General features: G+C 61.6%; 1 protein-coding gene across 4 annotated transcripts; it reads left to right on the top strand.

Moving 5' to 3' along the window:
* Window positions 1–9,646: 9,646 nt before the first annotated feature.
* On the top strand, window positions 9,647–22,969 carry LOC125626913 (transcription factor CP2-like protein 1). 4 transcript variants are annotated; one of them, XM_048830473.2, is made up of 16 exons: window positions 9,647–9,727; window positions 11,129–12,044; window positions 13,259–13,506; window positions 13,665–13,738; window positions 13,922–14,027; window positions 15,139–15,245; window positions 15,354–15,506; window positions 16,453–16,563; window positions 17,018–17,115; window positions 17,232–17,286; window positions 18,311–18,404; window positions 19,057–19,147; window positions 20,308–20,390; window positions 21,024–21,169; window positions 21,735–21,786; window positions 22,183–22,969. In XM_048830473.2, exons 2-16 carry the CDS (start codon window positions 11,962–11,964, stop codon window positions 22,218–22,220), a joined length of 1,539 nt encoding a protein of 512 aa, XP_048686430.1. In that variant the 5' UTR covers window positions 9,647–9,727; window positions 11,129–11,961; the 3' UTR covers window positions 22,221–22,969. The 4 variants fall into 4 exon arrangements, with proteins under 4 accessions (XP_048686430.1, XP_048686431.1, XP_074979715.1 ...); XM_048830474.2 differs by having other exon boundaries at window positions 13,355–13,506; XM_075123614.1 differs by lacking the exon at window positions 21,735–21,786.

A 22,969-nucleotide genomic window follows, 5' to 3' on the forward strand; every position in this document is an offset into this window, starting at 1 on the left:
GAGAGCCATCCGGTCTGGTGTGAGCCACTGTGCCATGTCCTTGAGGGGGAGTTCCCCTGGCTGCCAAGAATTTGCCGCTTATCTGATGCCTGCATTTGTCAGCTGGATTCGGGGGCAGAGGGGAGCTATCACCTCCTGCAGTGGAAATATTGGGGGCTGAACAGTGTTCCCACGTGCAGGTCACATGCTGCCCTTTAACCCCGAGCATCACCCCTGGCTCCAGCCACCTCTGAGCCCCGGCTGGGGAACAGGCCAGGCCAGGGCCCAGGAGCGAGAGACACCCCCTCTCTGCCCCACCCTGCTGTGCCCCATCCAGGAGCTGATACCTGGGCTCCAAAGCACAGGGCCCTCTCCTAGAGGGAACCGGCCAACCAAGGGGTTAATAGCCACGGTAGTTTAGAGCCCATTTGTTCCCTCAGATAGTTTTTCTTCTCTCGCTCTCTCTGCCCCTTACTAGCTCGTTCACTCTGCCTGCGAGCGTCAGCATCAGCCCAGTGATTGTCAGAGCGCAAGCTTTGAGTACGGCTAGTCATTCTCTTCCCGCTGCCCCCGACGTCATCTCTTCCTGGTTTGCATCCCACAGCCTGGGCGTCAACGATGACATTCCCAGGGCCCTCACTCTGGAAGGCGCTTTGATGCTTCATGGCGTGGATGCTCTTGCCTTTTGCACAGAGCGATGCTCCCAGAGCAAAGGCAGCAGCTGCATCTGGATTTGGATCCAAGAGTTGTTTTTTCTGTGCTCCCTTCAGCAATGGAGGAGGCCGGGAGGGAGCGGGGGGGGGGGCCGGGGGGGGCGGAATTTTGCAAAGAGGACATTTCCCCATGGACACGTTATGCCATAACTGTCCACTAGGGGCGGTTCTTGCACCTTCCTCTGAACCAGCTGGTGCTGGGTGCTGATACAGGAATAGGGTTGCCACCCATGCAAGTTTTCCCAGGATTGGCCCTTTTTTTAGGCAGCTGTGCTGGGAAATCTGGAAGTCTGCCCAGGCCCTTAAAAGTCCCGGGTTCTGTCAGTCACACCCCTGCTGGCTCCCCCAGCCCCCACTGGCGGTAGCCGGTAGGGTGGCAGTGTTGTGCAGAGGGACCTCTGGCTCCAGGGTGTCTGGGAGCCATGGGGATGGGTCAGTAGCAAACAGGACAGGGGGAGCTGAGGGTGGGTAGCACCCAGTCACCACCATGCAGGTTCTAGCTGGGTGGTTGCTGCCAGGGTGGATTTAGCCGGTACTGTGTCCTGCTTGGCGAGGTCGTCGCCAGGGACAGCTCTGGCAGCAGGAGCTTTCAGGGCTGGTGCCCTCTCCTGGAGGTGGGATGGGGAGACAGGGCCCTGGGTGGGGGATAAGCGGTACCCAGGGGTGTATGTGTTGGAGGGCAGGCAGACGTCTGAGTCTTTTGGGCCTCAGAGGTGGCAACCGTGTAACAGGACTAGCTGGGTCTCTGGGCTGATCCCAGCTGGCAGGCGCGCTGTTCCCGTTCACACTGGCTGTGCTCACATGTTAATGCACTCGTGTCCCACGAGGATTTGTGTGTCAACTGCAGGCATTCCCTGCTTTAAAATTTGTGCCAAAACTCAAAGATCAATTCAATCAGGCGGGTCATGCACGCTCAGCCAGTCAGGGAACAGAAATGGTGCCGTATAACACTTACAGGCCCAACTGCGGCTAAGCAATGCGCCTGGCCTATACCCACAGACAACCGACCGTTCGCGATCAGCCCGCCCCTGCAAAATAGTGTCCTATTGTTATGGATAAAGGACAGATTCCTGGGTGTGTCCCAGGAACCGTGCCCCTAAATGCACTCTGCTCGCTCCTCTGCTGGCATGACGCAAGCCAAGGCAGCGACCCTCATTCGCACCAGCTCAAGGGCCGGCCCATCAGCTGCTCGTGATCCCAAGACAGGGCCTTTGCTCGGATCTGCCTCCTGGAGGCCCAGATATTATTCGCGGGCGTCAGTACTTGTGTAAAAAGAAAAGGAGTGGATTTTCCACTGAATGCGTCGGAGGAAGTGAGCAGTAGCTCACGAAAGCTTATGCTCAGATAAATTGGTTAGTCTCTAAGGTGCCACAAGTCCTCCTGTTCTTTTTGCGGACACAGACTAACACGGCTGCTGCTCTGACGACTTGTGTAGTGTAATGTTACTTGTGTGTTACCCTCCAGTTCCACATCCGGCCAGCAGGGGGCTCTGTGATCCCCCTGGAACCGGCAAGGGAGGAGCCTCCCCAGGCTGTGGGGGGCAGCCGCAGGCTGGGTGCTGGCCAGGCAGGGGGTGTCAGCAGGTGCAGGAGGAGGAGGAGGGGGCAGACGGGATCACCGTAACAATACCCACATAGCGCTTTTCATCGGTAGGGCTCCATGAACGTCACAAGGGAGGTCAGGCTCCTTAGCCCCATGGTACAGATGGGGAAACTGAGGCACTGAGCGGGGCCGTGACTTGCCCAAGGTCCCCTAATGGCAGAGCTGGGAATCGAACCTACTTGTCCCAAGTCCCAGTCCAGGCTCGTCCGGCCAGTGGCCCGCGCTGCCTCCCAGCGAGCCTGCTCCCTTTACAGCCCTGCCCCAAGGGGCTGTGGCAGGAACGGCTGGGTTTACCCTTAGCCTGAAAGCAAACGTGTGGGATTGGGAATGGCAGGCCACCAAGGGCAAGGGCCTGGGAAGTTCAGTGCTTGGAGCAGGTACCGGACTGGCCGCTGCATGCCCAGTACACCCATCACGCTGCCCAGCCCCTCGGGGAGTGGTGCACTCAGTCACCCCCCCCCCCACCCACATGCGTTTGGGGGACAATAGCAGGAGCCTCCCCGCAACGGGTCATCAGTGCGGCTCGAACCCACGTCCCAAAAAACCCAGCAGGCGCTGCCCCGTGAGTGACTCCCTTAGCTGGTGGCACTAGTAGACTTTTGCCCCCGCTGGGGGACACTGGGCCAGTGTGTTGCATATCTCAAGCCAGCCCCTGCCCTGCGGTCTCTATTCCCGTGGCAAGAGGAGACAAAACGAACCGGCGGCTCAGCGTCAGCTTTCAGCCCTGGCCCGCTCACATAAGGCTTTGATGGCACGGGCGGCTGGCTGGCCAGGGCAGCGCCCGTGGGAGGAGGGCTTTGGCCGACGCAGGCGCTGGGGTAGCGAGAGGGACGGGTACCCAGCGATCACTCTGCTAGGGGCACCCCGAAAGGCTAGCCACCTCCAAGGGCACTAAAAGTGGCACTAAAGGGGGCAGGTGGGTTTCTATCTGGGTTGAGCGCAAACAGCAACTGGATGCCATGAGGCCTGGAAGGGGAGGTTTTAGGAGCATGAGCCCCCCCTTGACACCCCACATGCCTCACTGTTCTGCTGCTGCCCCCTGCTGGCCCTGCGCAGAACCGCACGGTCTGGCAGCCAGCGGAGGAAAAGTTTCCATCCAAATGTTTTTCGGCAAAAGATGCAGCTTTGGTGACCAGGAAAGGCTCAGCGGAGGCATGACGCACTCAGGGAAGGGTGCTGGTGTTTTACCCAGGCGCTGGCTGCTGGGCCCACCTGGCATGGTGCCCCCCCTTTGCGGGGGGGCCAGGCCGGGTGGGGATTCCGGCCCTGCCTTGTCACTCATAATAATCGGAGATGGGACCAGCCCGGCCGGATGCTGGTTCAGCCCCAGCGTGGGAGGAATCAGAGCCAGGCTGGAGGCAGAGGGTGTGAGCCAGTCACGTGGCGAGCGCCCACCAGGGCACAGGGATCTGGCACAGGACAGGGCCTATGGGTTACAGATTGGGGCAATGAAGGGGCCGTGGGAGGGCCCCTGCCCCAACTCCGGTCCAGGTGCTCCCTTCCCCGTGCTCACGGCAGTGGCTCCAGGTGCCCCGGAGTCCCATGTGCTGTCGGGACAGAGCACTGGGCAATGAGGCCAGTGAGAGGCCAGGGTGGGGGGCTCCAGAGGCCCCTTTCTTCCCCTGTAGGGACTGAAGCAATGTGAGTCACGAGAGCCATGGGCCAGGGCAGGGAGTGTGGGCGTGTGTGTTTGTGGGGGGCGGAATCAGACCTCGGGAGCCCAGGACAAGTTACAATGAAATGGGATGGGGGTGGAAGGGAAGACGGGGAGCACCTCCCAGGTCACAGTGCCCCCCAAACTCAGCCAGCCAGACAATAGCACTGGGGGCATTTCCCCCTCCCCTCTGTGACTTTGGGAGCCTCCTCCCGCAACTGGGCCGGTAGGAGCCATGCTGGGCCAGTCCCAGCAAGGAGCTCCCTCCCCCGAATGGGCCGGTTAGGTAGGAGCCATATGGGCCGTTACCAGCCGGATCTCGTGAGGGCTAATTTGGTTTCTCCCAAACGGTGCCCATTTTCACCCAGCCCTACTACGGTGCCATAAATTCCTTGGGGGGGGGAGGATCACAGCCCCCCCTCCCCACAGTGGGGATCATCTCCCAGCTCCAGCAAGAGCCTCTGAAACAGAGCCCGCCTCCCAGCCCTGCCCTGCCCTTCACCTCCCCTGGGCAGGGAGCGTGGGGGTTATTTTCTCCCCCTGGAACAACCCCGGCGAGGCTGGAAGTGGGTCACAAGCTCTGCGTTTGCTGCCTCAGCACCCCGGCTGCCGTCACAGGCCCCGGAAGCCGGCCCCCCTCCACTCGCACTCCCCAGGCCAGGCAGGTGTGTGTCAGCCGAAAACGGTTCCAGCTCCAGCTATATTTAGCCACTGTTTGTCATGCACGGATTTATAACTCACCGCTTGGAAACTGCAATGCAGCCTCCCGGAGACAGCGGCCGAGCAGGGAGGGGAGGGGAACTGCCGGGGGCAGGGGGGGCGGTGTCACCCCAACCCTTCCACGGGTGCAGAGGGAATCGTCACAAAAAGTCGAGGTTTGGGGGTTCTGTACGCTGGGATCCTGCTGTGGGTATCTCCAGCTCCTTCCAGCCACGGCTCCCCAGGCCCGAGACAAAGGGCGAGGAGTCAGGGCTCACTGCATCTCCTGTAGGATAACAGCTGGGGTGCCCAGCCCCAGCACCCCAGAGAGACCCTACAATCACAAACCAGACCACCCAGCCCCAGCACTCCCAGCCTCCTCCAGCTCTGCCATGGGGAACAAGCTGGGGTGGGCCGTTCCAGTCACCCCCCAGGTCTGCCTGCCCTGGAAACCCTTGGAAAAGGTGACCTGGGCTGGGAGTCGGGGGCGGGCCGTTCCTGCGGCCAGCACGGCTCTCCTCCGGGTCAGGAGTTTGAATTCTGCTCAGGTTGGCAGCGGCCAAGCCCAGCTCTTGAGATCAGGGCTGGGATGTGTGGGGCACCGCTTAGCACGAGTGCCTAGGCGGGATTGGCTAAGAGCTGCAAAATGAGCTGCCCTCTATCTGCCCAATTGGTCCCCACCCATCACCAGGTGTCCCTAGTGCCCCAGCAATCCCCTCTCCAGTTCCTCTCTGCCCATAGCTAGACCTAGCACTGTAAGCACCTCCCCATCTCTCTGCCCTAAGCCCCCCCAGCTTAGCGGTTTTCCCTCTTCAGAGCCCACCACAGACGGCAGCTCCGGGCTCAGGGATGCCAGCGGCAGAGGAGCCCAAGGCTGGATTGGCCACGGAGACTGACTCCCAGCCTGAGGAGGGCCCCCGGAGTCAGGGGTGGTGCCCATGGGTGGGGGAGCTCACCCAGCGTGGTGGGAAATAGAGACCTCAGGGGTGTCGCTCTGGTACTTGCCACTAGGGGGCGCCAGTGTGTTTTGGGGCCTGGCCCCCATCCGTCGAACTGGGTGTCAAACAGGCTGGCACAATACGCCCACCTGCGCCCTTGTCCGCGCGGGTCTCGGCCAGCCTCAGCCACTGCCCCTCTCTGCTGTGCTGACCCCAGCGAAGCCCCACTCCCAGCCCTGGACGTGCCCTTCAGGGGAGGCCTCGGGCTCCCCGCCCCGTGGCGGGGCCGAGGCGCCTAGAGCCAGGCACGCTTCTGCCTCCCGGCTGCCGATGAAGCTCAGAGGTCAGCCCCACTCGGCCACTCCTGACCGCGCAGCTGGGTCCAGCCCGGCCTGAGGACAAAGCCAAGGCGAGCCAGGACTCGGGGACAGCCCACAGCTGCGCCCTGGGGTGGGGGTGGGTACGGCTCCCGCCAAGGAGCCCGGGGGTGGGCGGCAGAGGGAAAAAGACGAGCAACATCCCAGAGGGGCCCAATCATCCCTTCTAGCCCAGTCGCCGCAGCCAGTCCAGGAGGGGTCCCATGGCGCATTCTCCAGCTTGGGGGGCGCACGGCTCAGGGCGCCTCCCTTCTGATCACCCTGTAATGGATGACGGAGGATTGCAAGAAGTTTGGCCCAAGGATTTTCCTGTTTGTTTCCCCCCCCCCCCCGGCCAGTCCCCGAGATCAGGACGATCAAGTCTCTGTCCCTGGCTGTGGCGTCCTGGGGTGGCAAGACGCTTTCGTATGGGAGGGTGGGGAGGGTGTCAGCGAGCAAACAGCGCTGCCCCCTGCTGGAGGGAATTGGCTGTGTGTGTGTGTGTGTGTGTGTGTGTGTGTGTGTGTGTGTGTGTGTGTGTGTGTGTGTGTGTGTGTGTGTGTGGTGCTGCCCCCTGCTGGTGGGAATCGGGACCCTGCGTGTGTTTGTGTAAAATGGTTGGCCGCAAAACCCAGAGAGTCTCCACCGGTCTCAGGGAAACCCCGTCCCCGCCATCCAGGCTGCTTTGTTTGTGCTCCAGTTCCACCTACCAGCCCCAGGCGAGAGCGAGGGGGGCACCTGAGGCGATTCCCTGCCCCCCAGGGGCTGTGGTCTAAACAGGCAGGAGAGCGATGAGCAGACTTGCCCTGGGTCAGAGGTTGGGCTGGGAACAGAGCCCAGTGCCCTGCCCACTGGGCCATGCTGCCTAGTACCCTACCCCTGCCAGCTCCCCGGTCACGCACGGAGTCCTCCGGGGGCCACAGGCCCAGCGTTTCTCATGTAGACACCAAGCCCCCCATCTCTTGGGAGGGTCAGACGGGGCTCCTTGGAGCTGGTCCTCCTCTCCCCACCCCCCCATGCTTAATTATTCCCACGTCCTCGAGGGAACCGCAGGCAGCAGGAGGCACTGAAAAGCAAAGGGAAGTCTGCCACGGTTTCAGGTTAATTATTTTTCCCATTAAAAACAGCAGCTCCCCCCCTGCCCCCCAGGGGCTCAGCAAGAGAGAGGGAAAGCCCAGTCGTGGGGCTCTGCTCCCAGCCCCAGGCTCTGGAATCCCAGAGGGGGCTGGACGGAGCAGATCGGCCGCGGGGATCAAAATGTGGGTGAATGACTAACAGCCAGGGGCAGAGAGACCACAAGCCAGCTGGAATTGATCGCCCCCCCCCACCCCCGGTCTCTGTCACGCACACACCATGGGGAGGTCAGGCAAACTGGGCTCGGTGCTGCTCACTGGGCGAGCGGCTCTGGCCTGCGTCCGGCCGGCTCAGGCTAGAATCTCGAACCCCCTCCCCTGGCCCTGAACTCTGTGTCACTCAGACGTCAGCCCCCTGCCCGCAGCACGGGGTGCCTGGGGAGGGCCGGGGTTGACCCCCGCGAAACGCCCCCGGCCTCGGGCTGCTCCTAGGAGGGCTGCTGGAGTGGCCTTGGGGAGGGCCTGGGGGAGGCGAGAAGCATGGGTCAGCGATGGGGGGTGGGGCAGGGCCTGGCCCTGGAGAGCAATAGCTGGCAGGGAGAGTGCCCCTCGGAGAGGCCCCACTCTCGTCAGGGCCCCTTCTCTCCTGCAGGGGACGGTCTACACCCAAGAAATTGCCTGGCTCTCTTCCACAGCTACACCCAGCTGTGATCTGGGGGGGACGCTCACGGGTGGGGGTGCTCTGTACTTTCAGTTCGGCTGCATTGGGGGAGATGAGTGTGCAGGCCTCAGCCAAAGTCCCTCTCTTTCTGGGCGTGGGGCGGGCAGGATCTGAGCTTTGCAGATCTCCCCCAAAGGATGCAGGGCACCTGGGGCGTGTCCCCGCCTCCCCATCCCCAGCGGCTCCTGGATCATTGCAAGGGCTGGTGTTTACTGGAAACGGGGCTTGTGTACAGCAAACACCAAGGGCGGGCCCGGTTTCCACCCAGGGCCTGTGATCCCTGCTGCCCTGCTGGGCCCTGGCCTGGAAAGGGGGGTCCAGGGATAGAGAGGTGGGATTGTGGGGGAGGGGAGATGCCCCCACCCACGTTTGGAGTGGGCAGAGCCAAGGCTGGGGGAGGGGGGACGCCACCCCACCCCACCCCAGGTGGGGTCCGGCAAAGGAGAGCGGGGGGGGGGAGGGAGCTCTGGAAGGCGAGACAAAGGTGGGGCAGGGGAGCCAGAGCTGTGGGGGAGGGGATGGGGAGGCAGAGCTGGGAACTGGGGGGCCCCCCGCCTGCTGGGGGAGCTGGCAGGGAGGCAGCAGCTGAGCCTAGGAATGGGCTGGGTGGAGGGGGTGGGGGTTTGGCGACAAGGAATGAGGAGCAGAGAGATGCATTGGTGACCCCCTCCTGGTTGCTACCTCAGGGGAGCGCCAAGGGGATCTGACAGGGTTCCCCCTCCCCCGCCAACCCCCGGACTCCAGGGTTCAATCCTGCCAGGAGCCCTGGGGGTGGTTCTTCACCCTCTGTCCTGATTCTGCAGCCATCTGGTGTCAGCCTAGGGTAAAGGCGCCAGGCCACCAAGGAGTTAATGCCCCCAGACAGGGGGAGCAGCCCCCCCCAGCAGACGGATCCTTAGTGGGCTGAGGAGGCTCCTTGTGGTTGCAGAGACACCCCCCACCCACCAGCCCCCCACGGGCTGAGAACTGGGACCCCAGAGTGTCTCTGAGCTACCAGGCCCTGACACCCCCCAAGGGACCCATCGCTTGGCCCATGGAAATCCACGTCGGTCAGTGCGCTACTCAGTGCCCCACAGGCCACAGTCCTCCTGCCCCACCTCGGCCCTCCACAGTCACTGCCAGTGGGATCCACCTGCCCCAAGCCCTGCTCCTGGGCCCAGCCGGCGTGGGATGGGCCACAGCCTGGGATCGGGGACCAGCCCAGCCTTTGGGGGGAGCCTGGAGCTGGGCCTGAACGGCTCTGCTCCAGCTCGGCTTAGGGGGAAGGGGGGGTCTGAGCCCTCCAGCAGGCAAGAGGGGCTGCTTGGCCCCTGCCCCCGGGAAATTTGGGGGGAGGCCTGGGTTGTACTGAGCCCCTCTCCCCCTCCATGTGTAGCTCATGTCAGGGGTCTCGGAGGGGTGAGCTGCAGCCCCGGCTGCCCTGCTCCCCCCCAGGTCACACCATGACCTGCCCCCACTGCAGGGCTCAGTCTTTCGTCCTCGGGGCCCCGGGGACCAGGGGAGGTGCTGTCCCCTCCAGCCCCCCAGCCGCTCTGCGGTGGATCAGTATGGGGCCAACTAGCCAGGCATCCCACCCCCCAGCTTCCCGGGCCCCTGGATCAGACCAACAGATTGAAGTCCCCCAAAGTCCCTCTGACCCCTGGACACCCCCTGAAGTGCTGTCCCCGTCCCCCTACCAGTGAGCTCCGTCTATTTTGACACCAAACACACACGTCTCTCCGGGTTTCTAGGAGCGCGTTTTACGGCGCGGGCTGTGTGCAGTGTAAACACGGGCGCGGGGTGGGGGGGAGCGGACTCCATGCACCCAGCAAGCCAGCAGCACGCCCCCGTGTTTGTGCGTAAACACCCCATGGGCGTGTCGGGGGGACGGGGTCGACGGACGGGGGGGTTGGGGGGGGGGCACTGCCAGAGCGGGCAGGAAGCTGATCTGAAGCCAGCCCAGGCCCAACAGGACGGACCCGATCACCGGGATGCAATGGACGAAGACCAAGCGTAAGGCGGAGGGGGGCAGGGGAGGTTCATCACTGCCCTGTTGCCATTAGTGGGTGCCAATGGGCTACACGGCCCAAAAGCCCTGGCCCGGGCGGCGTCCCCACAGGCACAGATTCGGCTCCCCTGACTCTGGGCTCCCCCCACGTCGGAGGCAGAGTGCGCCCCCACCCCAGCGCTTAGCTCATGGGGGTCATTGCAGCAGGCGGACGGGGCAGCACCCGCGGCTGAAACGGCCTCCAGCAGCCCCGGGTTGGGGGATGCAGGGCCTCCGTCCTGGCTCGGGGCTCTGCACAGAGGCAGGGGTGAACTCGGGCCACGGGGCTCCCCGGTCTCAGCCCCCCGGTGCCTCCCGTCCCCGGAGCCCTGCCCTTTCAGCAAGTGATGCAGAGTTTAGGCCACACAGGAAGGAGCAGCAGCCACCCTGTATTTTCCTAGCGATCCCCCCAACCCCTTGCCTCCGCCGCCTGCACTGTCCCCTGCTTCCCCCCCAGGCCACAGGCTCCCCTGTCCCAGCCCCACGGCTGCCCCAAACCCTGGGCCAGCGACACCTCCCAGCCCCCGCTACAGTAAAGAGGGAAGACAAGAATTTCCCCAGCTCAGCAAAACAAAGGGCCCTTGGCTCTGCCTGTTTTCACAACAAACCCCAGCAAAGTGTTTGCTGTAAACCCGGCTCCAACCGCCCCGCCACACCCTTCGCTGCTTGGGGGAGGGGGGGGAAAGCTCTTCCCAGCCCCCCTCCCCGGGGCAGTCCTGGGCTCTCGCTCACCCCACCCCACCCCCTCGACTCAGCCGTGTAACCCTTTCCTGGAAGCCCCGGAAAGCTCCAGGCAGCTGGGAAGAGACCCAGGCCCACCCAAGCACTCGCTCCGGGTGGGAAGAGGTGTGATCCTTGAGCCACCCAGGTGATGGCAGGGCAGAGCTGGGAACTGGGGAGACCTGGAGCCAATGAAGTCACAGCACCAGCCGCGTGCACACCAGGTGGGCGTTGCTGGGCTAACATGTGTGCACGGCTAGACCAGCACGTGTGCATGGGCGGAAAGGTCTGTTGCCATCATCTAGTCTGACACCCTGGATAGCCCACTGCTTCCCGGGATCGAGGCCCCCATCCGGGAAGCACGACCTCCAGTCTCCCTTCCCGACGTACGGGGCACAGGGAGCCGTATTAACCCAGGCTGGCGGCCGTCGTGCCAGACCCTTCTCGCAGAGCCCAGCTTTCTGAGCACCCGGCGCCAGAGCGGAGCAAAGCTAGGAGTTTTTGGTTCGGTGCCAGGGTTCCTGCTCAACCCGCGGGCTCTGCAGACAGAGGGGCCTTCCGCCTCTGGGCCCTGCCCGCGTCTGGCCTGGCTTCGCTGCTCCTCAGCGCTTGCCTCCCCGCGAAAGCCAAGTCTCCCTCCGTTTCAGCCGCAGGCCGATCTAGGCCATGTTCGTGCCTCACTCTGCAATATGCTCCCCGCTCGGAGATGCCCCCTGGGAAAAGCCTTTTACACAGGCGTGCGACAGGAGAGACGAGGCAGGACACCGGCCATCCTCTGTCCCAGCTTGCCCAGGCCTGTGCAGCAGAAGCCGGAGTGCACAACACGACACGCGGTGAGCTGCAGCGTCCAGGAGGCAAGAGGCCTGGGGGACGATGGCATGTCTGGGGTGCTCCTGCACCAGTGCAGCCTGTGGCTGGCAAATCCCCCAGCAAGCGAGCCCCGTCCCAGCTCAGGGCTTAGCTCTGCGATCGCCTGTCTCCTGCGCCTCCAAAGCACGCACATGGGGGGAGGAGGTTACCCAGGCAATGCCCGCTGCAAGGTGAAGCCCTTCTGGCCCAGCCCCCGGGGACGGCTGGACGTGGCTATGGTTTTCTGAGCTTGTTTGGGCCGCGTCCCACTGGGTCCTTAATGCCTCCTACCGCAGCTCTCGGTTAAGCAGAAGGGGCAGGAACCCCTCTCCGGCTCGTGGCGCTTTGCCCGCTCGTGCCCCAGCGATGACCGCCCACCTCCTGTAACACAGACCAGGGCAGCCGCAGTGAAACGGCCCCAGCTCCCGTCCTTCCCCCCCAGGGTGTGGCCAGCTGCTCAGAGCCATCTGGAAGCTGGCCAATCCTTCAGCACCTCTCCCGGCACACACCCACCTGGGGAGCCTGGGAGCATAAAGGCAGGTGCCAGGAGCTGCCTTGCCAGACAACAGCCACCTGACAGCGCCCCTCACTCAGATCTGGGGACTTTTCCGTCCAGCCTCACGCCCTCACCATGCTGTTCTGGCACAGCCAGCCCGAACACTACTGGCCAGGGCCAGGGGAGATGTACCCCTGCTCCGGCGGCAATCTGCTCAGGTAAGTGGCTTTTTCGCATCCCCCAAATTGCTCCCCCACTGTCACTACCTCTCTGCCTCAGTTTCCCCTGCTGTAAAACAGGAATATCAATTTTTGCTTGGGCTTGGAGATCCTGGCCTGTTATTACAGCAGCTGCGCTAGCTGAAGGGGTACGTGTGTGCGTGTGAAATGGATGCCCAGGAGAGGCGGCAGGGGCTCTCCTGCAAACTGGAGAAATGCAAGCGAGCGAGGAGCAGGGGATTGTCCCATTTCAGTGCCCTCTGTATGTGAGAGATGCCCTTCAGTGGGTGTTTGGAAAAGACACAGGCGATTCACTTCCTGTGCCTGACAAAGCAGTTCGCAGGCTCCAAGCACCGGCCCGAAGAAAGGCATTTGGTTTTGGTCCGTCCCCCCACCCTCTGTCAAAAATGAGGATTTTTATTTTTGTTAAAACCCCAAGCATGAAGGACCTTTCTGGCTGGCTCGTGATGGTGCTGGATTGCCAAGAGCTGTCCAAACTGCGTCACATGTGACCAACACGCCCCATGGGGAGACACGGCTGGTCTGGTCGGCAGACACGTGGCTGGCCACGGAGTATGGAGCTCCCCCCCACTGGCAGGCCCTTGGCAGGGCCTGAAGGTGGGGCCCCTGGAGCTCACAGCACATGCTTCTGCTGCTGGAGCTAAAAGGCCAGGCTGGCAGCACCCCCCACCCCCCCCCCAATAAACCTCTGCACTAGCAAAGAGCCCCCTGGGGTTAACACTGGTGCCTTCCCAAGCGCTTGCAACCAGCCCCGGGAGGCAGGAACTGGAGCCAGAACAGCCCCACTGGGCTCCAGCCACCTCCCTGGCATCAGGGCAGGATTCTTCCCTCTCGTGTTTCCTCCTGTGAGGGCCGGTCTAGATGTCCCAAGGGCCAACGGGCTTCCACCCCCCCCGAGAGACGATTTTCTTGCCCCTCGGCAGAAATATTCCCTCCCCTTCCTCCTAACCCTAAATAATCGCTGGGGGCCCACCCCCCTTCAGAGCTAAGCACTAGCAGATGGGTCAGGGTAATGCTTCAGAGGGGAAACAGACTCGGCAGAGGGGGAGTGATGTGCCCAGGTCCCAGTGATAGGAGCTGGGATGAGACTCTGGCTCCCAGGCCTGTGCTCAGGGCACTAGGGGCTGGGAGGGTGTGTGTGTGTGGGGGGGGAAGGGTGGCAGGAGAATTATACTCCCCTTCCCACCCCCCAGCCCTGCATCTACAGATCCCCGCTTCCAACAGGCTGGGGGGAGGGGGAGCTCACAGGGGAAGCTGCCCCCACTGCCGTGTGCTCTGCCCTGCCGCAGGGAGTCCCTGGCGCTGCCCTTCCTGAAGCAAGAGGAGCAGAACATCTCCACGTCGGCCGAGCTGCAGTGCCCGGCCTTCCAGTACGTGCTCTGCGCCCCCACCTCGCCCGCCGTCAAGCAGCACGAGGAGACCCTCACCTACCTGAACCAAGGTGAGCCGGGTGGGCTGTGCCCTGGGCGGGGGGCAGGGGTAAGCCCCGGGGCTAGCAGCGGGCCGGCTGCCCACAGCGGGGCGCAGAGAACTCCTCCCCCGGAGCCTCTGCCCACAGTCGCCCAGATCTCACCCGCAGGGCCCTGCCGTCTCTTTCAGGCCAGTCCTACGAGATCCGGATGCTGTGCAACCCCAAGCTGGGCGACTTTTCCGAGTGCCGGAAGCTGCTGAAGGTGAGCCGGGGAGGGGGCCCCGGGGGGCAGAGAATGGGGGCTGAGCTGTTGGAGCCTAGGCTACCCCTGCTGCATGACGTGACCTCTCCCGCCCTGGCTGGCGTGGCTCCATCCCCCATCTGCTCCTGGCCACGGAGCCCAGCTGAGGCAGGGCCCAGGGCCTGACGCCCCTGTCTCCCGCAGAGCGTGGCCAGGGTGGTGTTTCACGACCGGCGCCTGCAGTACATGGAGCACCAGCAGCTGGAGGGATGGCGGTGGAACCGCCCTGGCGACCGCATCCTGGACATCGGTGAGTCTGGCTGCCCGCAGGGGGCGGCCCGGCTGTGCCCCAGGGATAGGGAATGAGAGGGGTTGGGTGAGTACCAGCTCCACACCCCTAGTATCTATCACGCACACGGAGCATGGTGCCCCTCGCTCCTGGCATCTGCAGCCCAGCCCGGTCGTCGCTAGAATCCAATCCCGGTGGGCGAGGAAGCCCCCAAGAGCGGCCCAGCCTCGGCTGTGGGTGAAGCGGGGAGGGGAGGGGGTCCCTGGGTCAGAGCCAGGAGGAACCAGAACCGGACTGTAGGCCCTGCACGGAGAGGACTCGGGGAGGGGAGAGGGGCATGAGGAATCTGTGCTGGGCCGCTGGGCCAAGCCAGGCTGGGCAAGATCCTATTCCTGGTGCCCTCCCACCTCCATCGCGGTACATGTGACAGTACCACCTACTGGTCCTGGCACCCCAGAAATGCCATCCCAGCCCTGGCACTCAGCTGAGAGGTCTGGGGGAACCCCAGGCTCCCCCTTGCTGGGTCTGGGCCAGCTCCAACAGCCCCCGCGGAGGCGGTGGGGGAAGGAAGCAGAGGATGAGAACCAAGGGCTGGGAACCAGGCTAAAGGAACAGGGGGCACTGGGGAGCCGACTCAATTCAGTCCAGCCTACGGAGGCGCGGCTCCTGCAGACACCGGGAGCTGGGCCACTTGGGAAGATTTGGGCCCATAAAGTGCTTAGAGCACAGGACTGGGAGCCCGGCCGCCAGGGTCCTGTTCTCACCTCTGGGAGGAAGCCTGGGCTAGTGGTCAGAGCCCCAGCTTGAGGACCTTGGGCAGGTCATTCTCACGGCCTCACTTTCCCTAGAGGGAGAACAGCTCCCTGCCACCGGGGCTGGGAATTGAATTCGCTGTGGCGTAGGAGGGCTTTGCAATCCAGTTTCATGGGAGGGGTGAGAGCGCCGAGAACGTAACCGGCAGGATGCCCATGTGGCTGGGCAGAGGCTCATGGGCAGCGGATCCTTCAGCCCCCTTCTGTTCCACATGGGCTCCTCCGTCATGCCCATCCCTGGGATGTCTGGGCACCTGCTGCCCCGCATACGCGTCTCCCTGGCTCCAGTCCTGCCTGATCCCTCTGTGCCCTGCTTGCAGACGTCCCCCTGTCCGTCGGGGTGCTGGAGCCGCACATCCACCCCACCCTGCTGAACACGGTGGAGTTCCTCTGGGACCCCACCAAGAGGACGTCTGTCTTCATGCAGGTCAGAGCATGGGCGGAGCATGGGGAGGGTGGAGAGGCAGAGCGCGGGTGGCTGGGGGGGGGGGGGGGAGAGCCAGGGGGCCACGCTCACCCCTCCCCCTCCCGGCAGGTTCACTGCATCAGCACCGAGTTCACGCTGCGCAAGAACGGGGGCGAGAAGGGTGTCCCCTTCCGCATCCAGCTCGACACCTACAAGGCCAACGAGAAGGGCGAGCACGCGGATCACCTGCACTCGGCCAGCTGTCTTGTCAAAGTGTTCAAGGTGCCCGCGCCGCCCTGCCCCCGTCCCGGGCACGGACTGGGCCCCCTCTATGGCTTCCCCTAACATCCCCAGCTGCCTGGGCCGGGGGGAGGCTGGGAAGAAGCAGCATTAAAACAGAGACGGTCGTGGTAACCGTCCTCCAGGGCAGGGGCCTGGCACCCTGGGATCAAGTCGGGGGCATGGAACCCAGGAGGCCACCGCGCCAGCCTTCGCTACAGCCACTAGATGGCCCAGCCCTCCCCTGCGCTCACGGCCTCGCAGTCAAGAAGAGAACCCAGGAGTCCTGCCCCGCTGTCCCCTGTTCTAGCCCCTAAACGTTGCTCCCTCCTTTCCATCACTGGCGTGCAGGGTGCTGCTCCGGCTCTGCCCCCACCGGCAGCAGCCTCCCACTGCCAGGCCTGAGCTTCCACCAGACGGGGAGCAGCACGGGGCTCAGCTCTCCCGCGCTCCCCCAGACTCTTGTCTTCGGGGTCAACTCTGTCTCGCCGTCAGCTTGGCAGGCTGGTGCAAGCAACACACAGGGTATCTGTCAGGGGGCCCAGCAGGGAATCCGGGGTGGGGGTGGGAGGGGGCGCTGTAAGGGCTAGCAGAGACCAGAGGAGTTCAGTGATTTATATTTTGCCATCACTACTGCCTGGGAGGCAGTGCGGTCCAGGGGTTAAGACACCGGAGCGGGACTCAGCACGTTGGGGTTCTATTCCCAGCTTTGACCCTGACCTGCTGGGTGACTTCCCCACTCTGTGCCTCTGTTTCCCCATCACCAAAATGGGGATAGCAATACTAAGATCCTTTGTGAAGATCGAGGGCTGCAAAGAGGTAGAGGGTGCTGGGGACTTTCAGAGGCCCCTATCCTGCCAGCCCAGCCGGGGGGAAGGGTCCCTTGACAGACACGATGGGGTCTGTGCTTACTGGGTCCAACTGGAAACTGGGAAATTTGTTTTTTCAGCCCAAGGGAGCAGACAGGAAACAAAAAACTGACCGGGAGAAAATTGAGAAACAATCACCGCAGGAGCGAGAAAAATACCAGCCTTCCTATGAGAGCACGGTGCTGGCGGAGGTGGGTTTGGGTCAGGTATGGGGCAACCCCACAGCACGAGGGGCAGCTGAGAGAGGCACCAGCCTGCTGGCATTACATTTCTAGCTGTACCTTGTGCCCCCCCACGGCAGCCCAGCTGTGGGGTTAGCAGTGCAGCGTTCCCAGGTAGGCCAGGGCTGGGCAGGCCCGGACCTGTCAAGGGGGCAGGATCGGTGCCACCATCTTAACGGGGCAGCAAGATAACCGGGACTCCATCCTATTAATGAACCTCAGAGGTGTGTCCCCTGGCCGGGAAGCGCGCAATCGTCTAACCCCAGAACACGGACAGGGAGGGCGGGAGGTGCGTGTGGTGAGGGGGTGGCTAGGTCCCACCCCAGAGGTAGCTGCATTAAGGGGGCAGAGCTGTATGCAAAGCACAGCACTGCTAGAGAAGTGGAAACTACCCTCCTCCTAACCCCCTCCCCTCTGCTTCCAGTGCACCCCCTGGCCAGAAGCCTCCAGCAGCCCCCACAGCCCCCCGGCCACCCCCGGGCTCCCCTCTCCTCACGCCTTCAAACTGCTGACCCCAGAAAGGTAAGCTGGAGAGACCCCCTGCTCTGATCAACCCCTCTCCCCCGCAGCACTTGTAGCCCCCCACTTCACCCCTGTGCTGCAGGATAACCGTCAACCGTCTCCCTTCTCCCTGGCAGGGGCTGTTCCTCGCCCAGCTGCCCCTCCGACAGCCCAGCAGAGAGCACGGCCGAGGTAAGAGCCTGCCTGGCGCTCCCCTTGCCTCACTCTGCCACCCACACCCCGTGCCATGGCCGGCTGCCGCAGGAGGGGACCTTGGCATTGCATGTAGCAGAGGAACCATCATTGCTTTCCTGGCAGGCAGAGGAACTCCAAGCACTTGCTAATCAAGCGAGTCTCCGCACGCTGCGGGGTGGGCGTTATGGCACCCATCTTGCCCGTCAGCAAACTGAGGCAGAGAGACTAAGTGATTTGAGCTGATGCCCCGCCGCAAGGCAGGGTAGAGCCCAGCGCAGAACCCAGGAGTCCTGACTCCCTGTTCCTGCTCTAACCCCCTGATCATACGTCCCCTCCCAGAGCCTGGCGCAGAACCCAGGAGTCCTGACTCCCTGTTCCTGCTCTAACCCCCTGATCATACGTCCCCTCCCAGAGCCTGGTGCAGAACCCAGGAGTCCTGACTCCCTGTTCCCGCTCTCACACCCTGATCGCGCTCCCCCACTGCTTGGGAATGGAACTCACAGCCCTTCACTCCTGTTCTAAACCCTGCACCACACAGGGAACACCCCAGCCCCGCTACTGGAATAAGCCACGGAGGTAACCAAGCTTCAGCCATCCGTGGATTCACTGGGGTTGTTACTGAACCTGCCCTGCTCCTGGCTGATCCCTTGATGAGAGAGGGGCTGGCAAGAGATTGCAGGGCACAACGATCTGGCATGAGGGTGGGTTCCCTGCAGGGTGAGATGCAGAGGTTAGATCCCATGCCTGGGTTGGGACACTGGACAAGGCCTGGGTGTCTGGGCCCAGCTGGAACAAACACTGAAGGCGTTCAGGTTCCGGGGGGCTACCAGCATCACTCTGCACCTGGGGCTACACCTGGCGGCTGTCTCCCCACAGGCTAGTCCTCACGGTCACTCCACCAGGTCCAGGGGCCCTAGGTGAGTGCTGGGCTGAGGTTTGCTGAGTACGTACAAAACTCGTGATTGGGGTCTCAAGCCCACCTGTCACTCCAAACGCTCCCCTCTCCATCTGTCTGTCCCAGGCTCTCAGTCCCTGTGCCTCCATCTTGGAAACCCAGCAGTGGCTGCACAAGAATCGCTTCGCCGCTTACTGCAGGATGTTGGCTAATTTCACAGGTGAGGCAGTCTGGCTTCCTGAGCCAATGAAACTAGGGAGAAGGGCTGGTGGAGCCAACCCGCCCCAGAGCTGGGGGGCAGCACTCACCCTTGCGTGGCTCTGTCCCTGTCCTAAGGGGATGCTCACAAGACAAATACACCTCTGTGCTTTGGAGGTGCTGAGACGCATGGATGAACTCTGGGTGGCTTGGATGATGGAGAGGTTAGTGGTGGGTAGGAGGGGCAGTCTGTCTGTGCCCCTGGGGACTGGCAAGCGTGAGCCCTCCACTTACAAAGGGACGTAGGCCACGTGAGCAGTACCAGCTCTGCAGGCTGGGCTCTGGCCTTGTCCGAAGAACCCAGCTGATCCAGGAGGTGGAGGAGCAGCCTGCTCTCAACAGGTCCACGCTGCTGGATTCATTGGTCTGGCACGGAGATGGCTGCCTTCATCCCCTGCTCACCTAACCCTCCTCTGGGGGGAGTCAGGGGATGGTTTGAAACAGACAGGAGTCCTGCTCGGCCCAGTCCCACCCAGGGGGACGGTTTCCTTCCCCAGGCAGGGACCTGCAACATGGCAGGTCCGGCCCCTGCCTGTGAACCACTCTGCACTGGGATTTAGTGCCGCACTGGATGATCATGCCAGCCACGCCTGCCTGCCTCTCTCTCTCTCCAGGAGCCGACCTGCTGAAGCTTTCCCGCAGCGACCTCATCCAGATCTGTGGAGCGGCTGACGGGATCCGGCTCTCCCATGCGCTGAAAGCCAGGTGGGGTGGGGGGAAAAGAGACCTTGACACTGCATCCAGGGCTGGTGGGTGGGGGAACACAGGGTCCCCTTCTGCAGTGCTCAGGCAGACCCAGAACCCATCGATTTGCACAGCCGTAGCAGACCCAGTCACAGCCCAGGCTCCCGCTATGCTAGGGGCTGTACAAACAGAATGAAAGGACTGTCTCTTCCTGAACGACTTTATACTCTAAGCAATTGCTTTGCTGCACCAAGTCACTGCTCTACCTCATCTAACGGTAGCATAGAGGGAGGCTCCCTGTCTCCTTTGCACCTAGCTGGCGCATGTCATGAGCTTGTAAGTTCTCAGTGTGGTCACAGGGGGTGGGATGTGGTGGATATAGACAGCCCAGGAACCGGTGATCGTGGGAGCCCAATTCTCAGAGGGCAGGTGCTCAGCCCTTGGAAGGAATCTGAACTTGGACCCCCCCAGAATCACTAATCACCTTTGGAAATCTTGGCCTTAGCGTCCAGGAGGAGGTGCAGTGGGTGGCTGGCCCTTCCCGGCTCCCCGCAGGCCTGCCCGGGCAGAGCCGAGGACACAGGATCGTGGAATGGGCTAGTCTTGCGGCGCTTACCCCTACGATTGCAGCAGCCATGGAGTCCCTGTGCAGGGGGACAGTGGTGACCTCGTCACAAGCACTGAGGTCTGATGTGCATGTCCCACTTATGCAACCACAATGCCTAGCAGGAGGTAAATACTTCTCTCTCCAGCACCCCCACAGCCGGGGCAGATCAACACAAGTCTAAATGGTTCATTACAAGCTTCTCTTCATCTGCAGGGGTAGGGTATCCCTGAATTTCAATAGGCAGAGGAAGGTGGTGTGTCCGGTGGAAGCCCTGTACTGGGAACTCGGGAGATCTGGCTTCAGTTCCCAGCTCTGCTAGATTCCCTACGCAGCCTCCAGTGAATCACAAGCCCCGTGCCTCAGTTTCCCCAACTGTAAAACTGGCATTGAGGTCTGGGGAGGGGGGCAGGGGGTGGACACGTGCACACATGCAGGCAGCACTCAACCTCTCCTGGGGTCCCTGGGCATTACGTGTAATACACGTTACACGAGCATGGCTCCTGCGGCCCTTCTGCTTCGAGACACTTGGCGCTACAGGTCGATAGGCCAATCAACACGCTCTCTTCTCCCACAGGTGCGTCCGCCCTCGGCTCACCCTGTACATGTCCAGGGAGCCCCAAGCCAATGGCAGAGACACCCCTGAGGACTCACACCCAGGTAAAACAAGCAGCTGCTCTTTACTGTCAATGCTCCTGAGGGCCAAGTTCAGGGAGCCAGGCCAGTTCGCCTTTGACCAGGGGGCTGGGCACAGCAAGTCTTGGGCTCAGGAGAGATTCTGCACTGGCCTCCAGCTGTGCATTTCTGGTGCACCCATCCATGCAAAGCTGAACCTGGCTGGTCATCTGGCTCAGGGCTGGGGCTAAAGTCCATTGAAGACAATAGGATTATGCTGGCTGAAATGCCCTAGGGCCTACCCTATCAGCTGTATGGGGAAGGGGCTCAGATACCCATGTGCTGGGCAACTGCATAACACCTTTAGCCAGACAGCCCTCCCTAAGCACTGGATCAAGCCCTTGGCTTGCAATCAAGCCGTGGCTTGCAATCAAGCCGTGGCTATTTCACAGGGGCTGCCGTGTCAGCTCAGCAGGAGCTTTCAGGGATTGGGGGCCGCTACAGAGGCTACATCTGAATCCAAACTTCCTCATACTGCAGGAAGGGCCGGAGCTGGGCTGGTCTCCACGGTAGCTGCAGGTGACCCCTGGAGGTCTTTTTGTCGCCCGACAAAGCTCTTGGGAAGGGGAGGGAAATCCTGGCGCTGGCTCACTGGCTTTTTGGGGTTTTCTTTGAAAGCCACGTACCAAGAGGTCTATCTGGAAGAACTCACTGCCACGGAACTGACCAACAAACTGGCAGAGCTGCTCAGCCTCCCAGCCAACCAGATCCAGCAGGTTTCCAAGCAGGGACCGACCGGGATTCACATCCTCATCAGTGACCTGGTAAGGGGCTTCCAGGTTGGGAAAACTGCTCTTCCCTTCACCTATTCCATCCCCTCCCCTCGCTTGGCAGAGCCCGCTTTTGTGCTGGACTTTCCCATAAAGATCACCCGCCGTTGGTGAAGGGGTAGGACATCACGGGGGCTGGGGTGGGGGGGTCCCCCTTGCACTGGCAAATACGGGCACGTGCTGCCTTGTGTGGCCTAGCAGATAGAGCATTGGCCTGGGACCCAGGAAAACTGGGTTCTAACCACAGCTCTGCCACAGGTCAGCTGGATGACCTTGGGCAACTCACTTCTCCTCTCCGTATCCCACTTTCCTGTAAAATGGGGATAATGATGAAGATAGTGCTTTGAGATCTACCACTGAAAAGTGCTATGTGAGAGCTGGGTATTATACAATCCCGCCTGCACACAGCAGGATGACCAAACAACTGGTACCCACCCCAGCAATTCGCACCCCGCCTCTTAAAATCCTGCTGGAGCACCGCTGAAGAATGAGCAGCCTGACTCACTCTGCAGCCTGCCCACGTTCTAACCTTGTCTCTTTCCTCTCTGGGGCACCGCAGATGGTCAGGAACCTGCCAGATGAATCCTGTTTCGTAGCAGCTGTTACCAAAGGTATACGGCTTCCCTGGGAAAAGGAAAGGGCGGGGAAATGAGGAGCAGCCAAAAAAAAAAAAAAGCCCGTGAAGGGAAACTCCAGTCCACAGTTGTGATGGCCCTGGCTCATGACAGAATGGAGAAAATGACTCATATGAACATCAGTCATAGAAGAACAGGGAAGAGGGAGAAAAAATAAAGACACACGAAGAGGGCCTGTGCAGGTCTAGTTGGGGGTGGGGGAGGCTCCTTCATTCTCACAGGAAGACAGGATTTTGTGATGTCCCAAAGCGCTGTCTTAAATCGTCTCAAATGCACTGAGACGCCCCCCCCACAAGCTGAATAAGAGAAACATTAGGACTACATTTCCCAATCGAGGAAAGTGACTGGTGCGTGTGCCTTTGTCTCTCTCAGTGCAGGCTCCAGAAGGCTACCACTTAATTTTAAGATAAGCGGACAGCAACCTAGGACAGTTCAACGCAGAGAAGTGCAATGAGAGAAGCAATGCCAAATCACTGTCTGGAACCAAGGGAGATTTCCCCACACAGAAGCTGGTGAAGAGGCCAACAGGAGTATTTCCCAGCAAGGCAGTCCCATCCCAGTGCTGTAAAGAATCTAGGCCAAGACAGCTGCAGTGTCCTGCATTTGTGAAATGCCCATGTGGCACCTGTTTGAAGACATGCTCTGCTTTGTGTAGCCTTAGACTGGCACGGTTTACACTGATGCTCCATAGTGGCACGGTCATACACACAGCTAGTGGCCTCCTGCACTCAGGGGCTTGGCAATAAGGAGTTCACTTCTAGGCTGTTGGTTGCAATCCAGCTTAAGTCAGTAATGATATTCAGTCACCTGGAGGCCTCTACGTCATGAGGTTAGTGGGGGGGAAATCTGTGGACAGAGGACTTCTGGGCAGAATTTCCAAAAGCACCCAACTCCCAGTGAGCTAGGCACCCATCCACCTTGGGAAGCTTTGCAAACCCCTGCCTGCCAGGGAACCTCTCACGACCCTTTAAATTCTTCCCTTCACAGACCTGACCTGTAAGCAAAACCAAACCTCAGGCTGAGGTAAGCAGGCTCCTCTAAATATTGTATCATCTGCCTTAGCATTAACACTGAAATCCAACTGCTGTTTTTAGAGTTCTATTTTTATTTGGCTGTTGTATTGTCTAATCCTTTTGATATTAAAAATATCAGAGCTGAA

The sequence above is a fragment of the Caretta caretta genome, chromosome 27 (assembly GCF_965140235.1).
Source record: "Caretta caretta isolate rCarCar2 chromosome 27, rCarCar1.hap1, whole genome shotgun sequence".
Taxonomy (NCBI): domain Eukaryota; kingdom Metazoa; phylum Chordata; order Testudines; family Cheloniidae; genus Caretta; species Caretta caretta.

What these genes read in the sequence shown, in the direction of transcription:
- LOC125626913 (XM_048830473.2), top strand. Translation starts at nt 11,962, where the DNA reads ATGCTGTTCTGGCACAGCCAGCCCGAACACTACTGGCCAGGGCCAGGG. An exon ending in GATGTTGGCTAATTTCACAG is followed by an intron (nt 18,405 to 19,056) that starts GTGAGGCAGTCT and finishes CTCTCTCTCCAG; the next exon opens with GAGCCGACCTGCTGAAGCTT. An exon ending in CGTAGCAGCTGTTACCAAAG is followed by an intron (nt 21,787 to 22,182) that starts GTATACGGCTTC and finishes TGTCTCTCTCAG; the next exon opens with TGCAGGCTCCAGAAGGCTAC.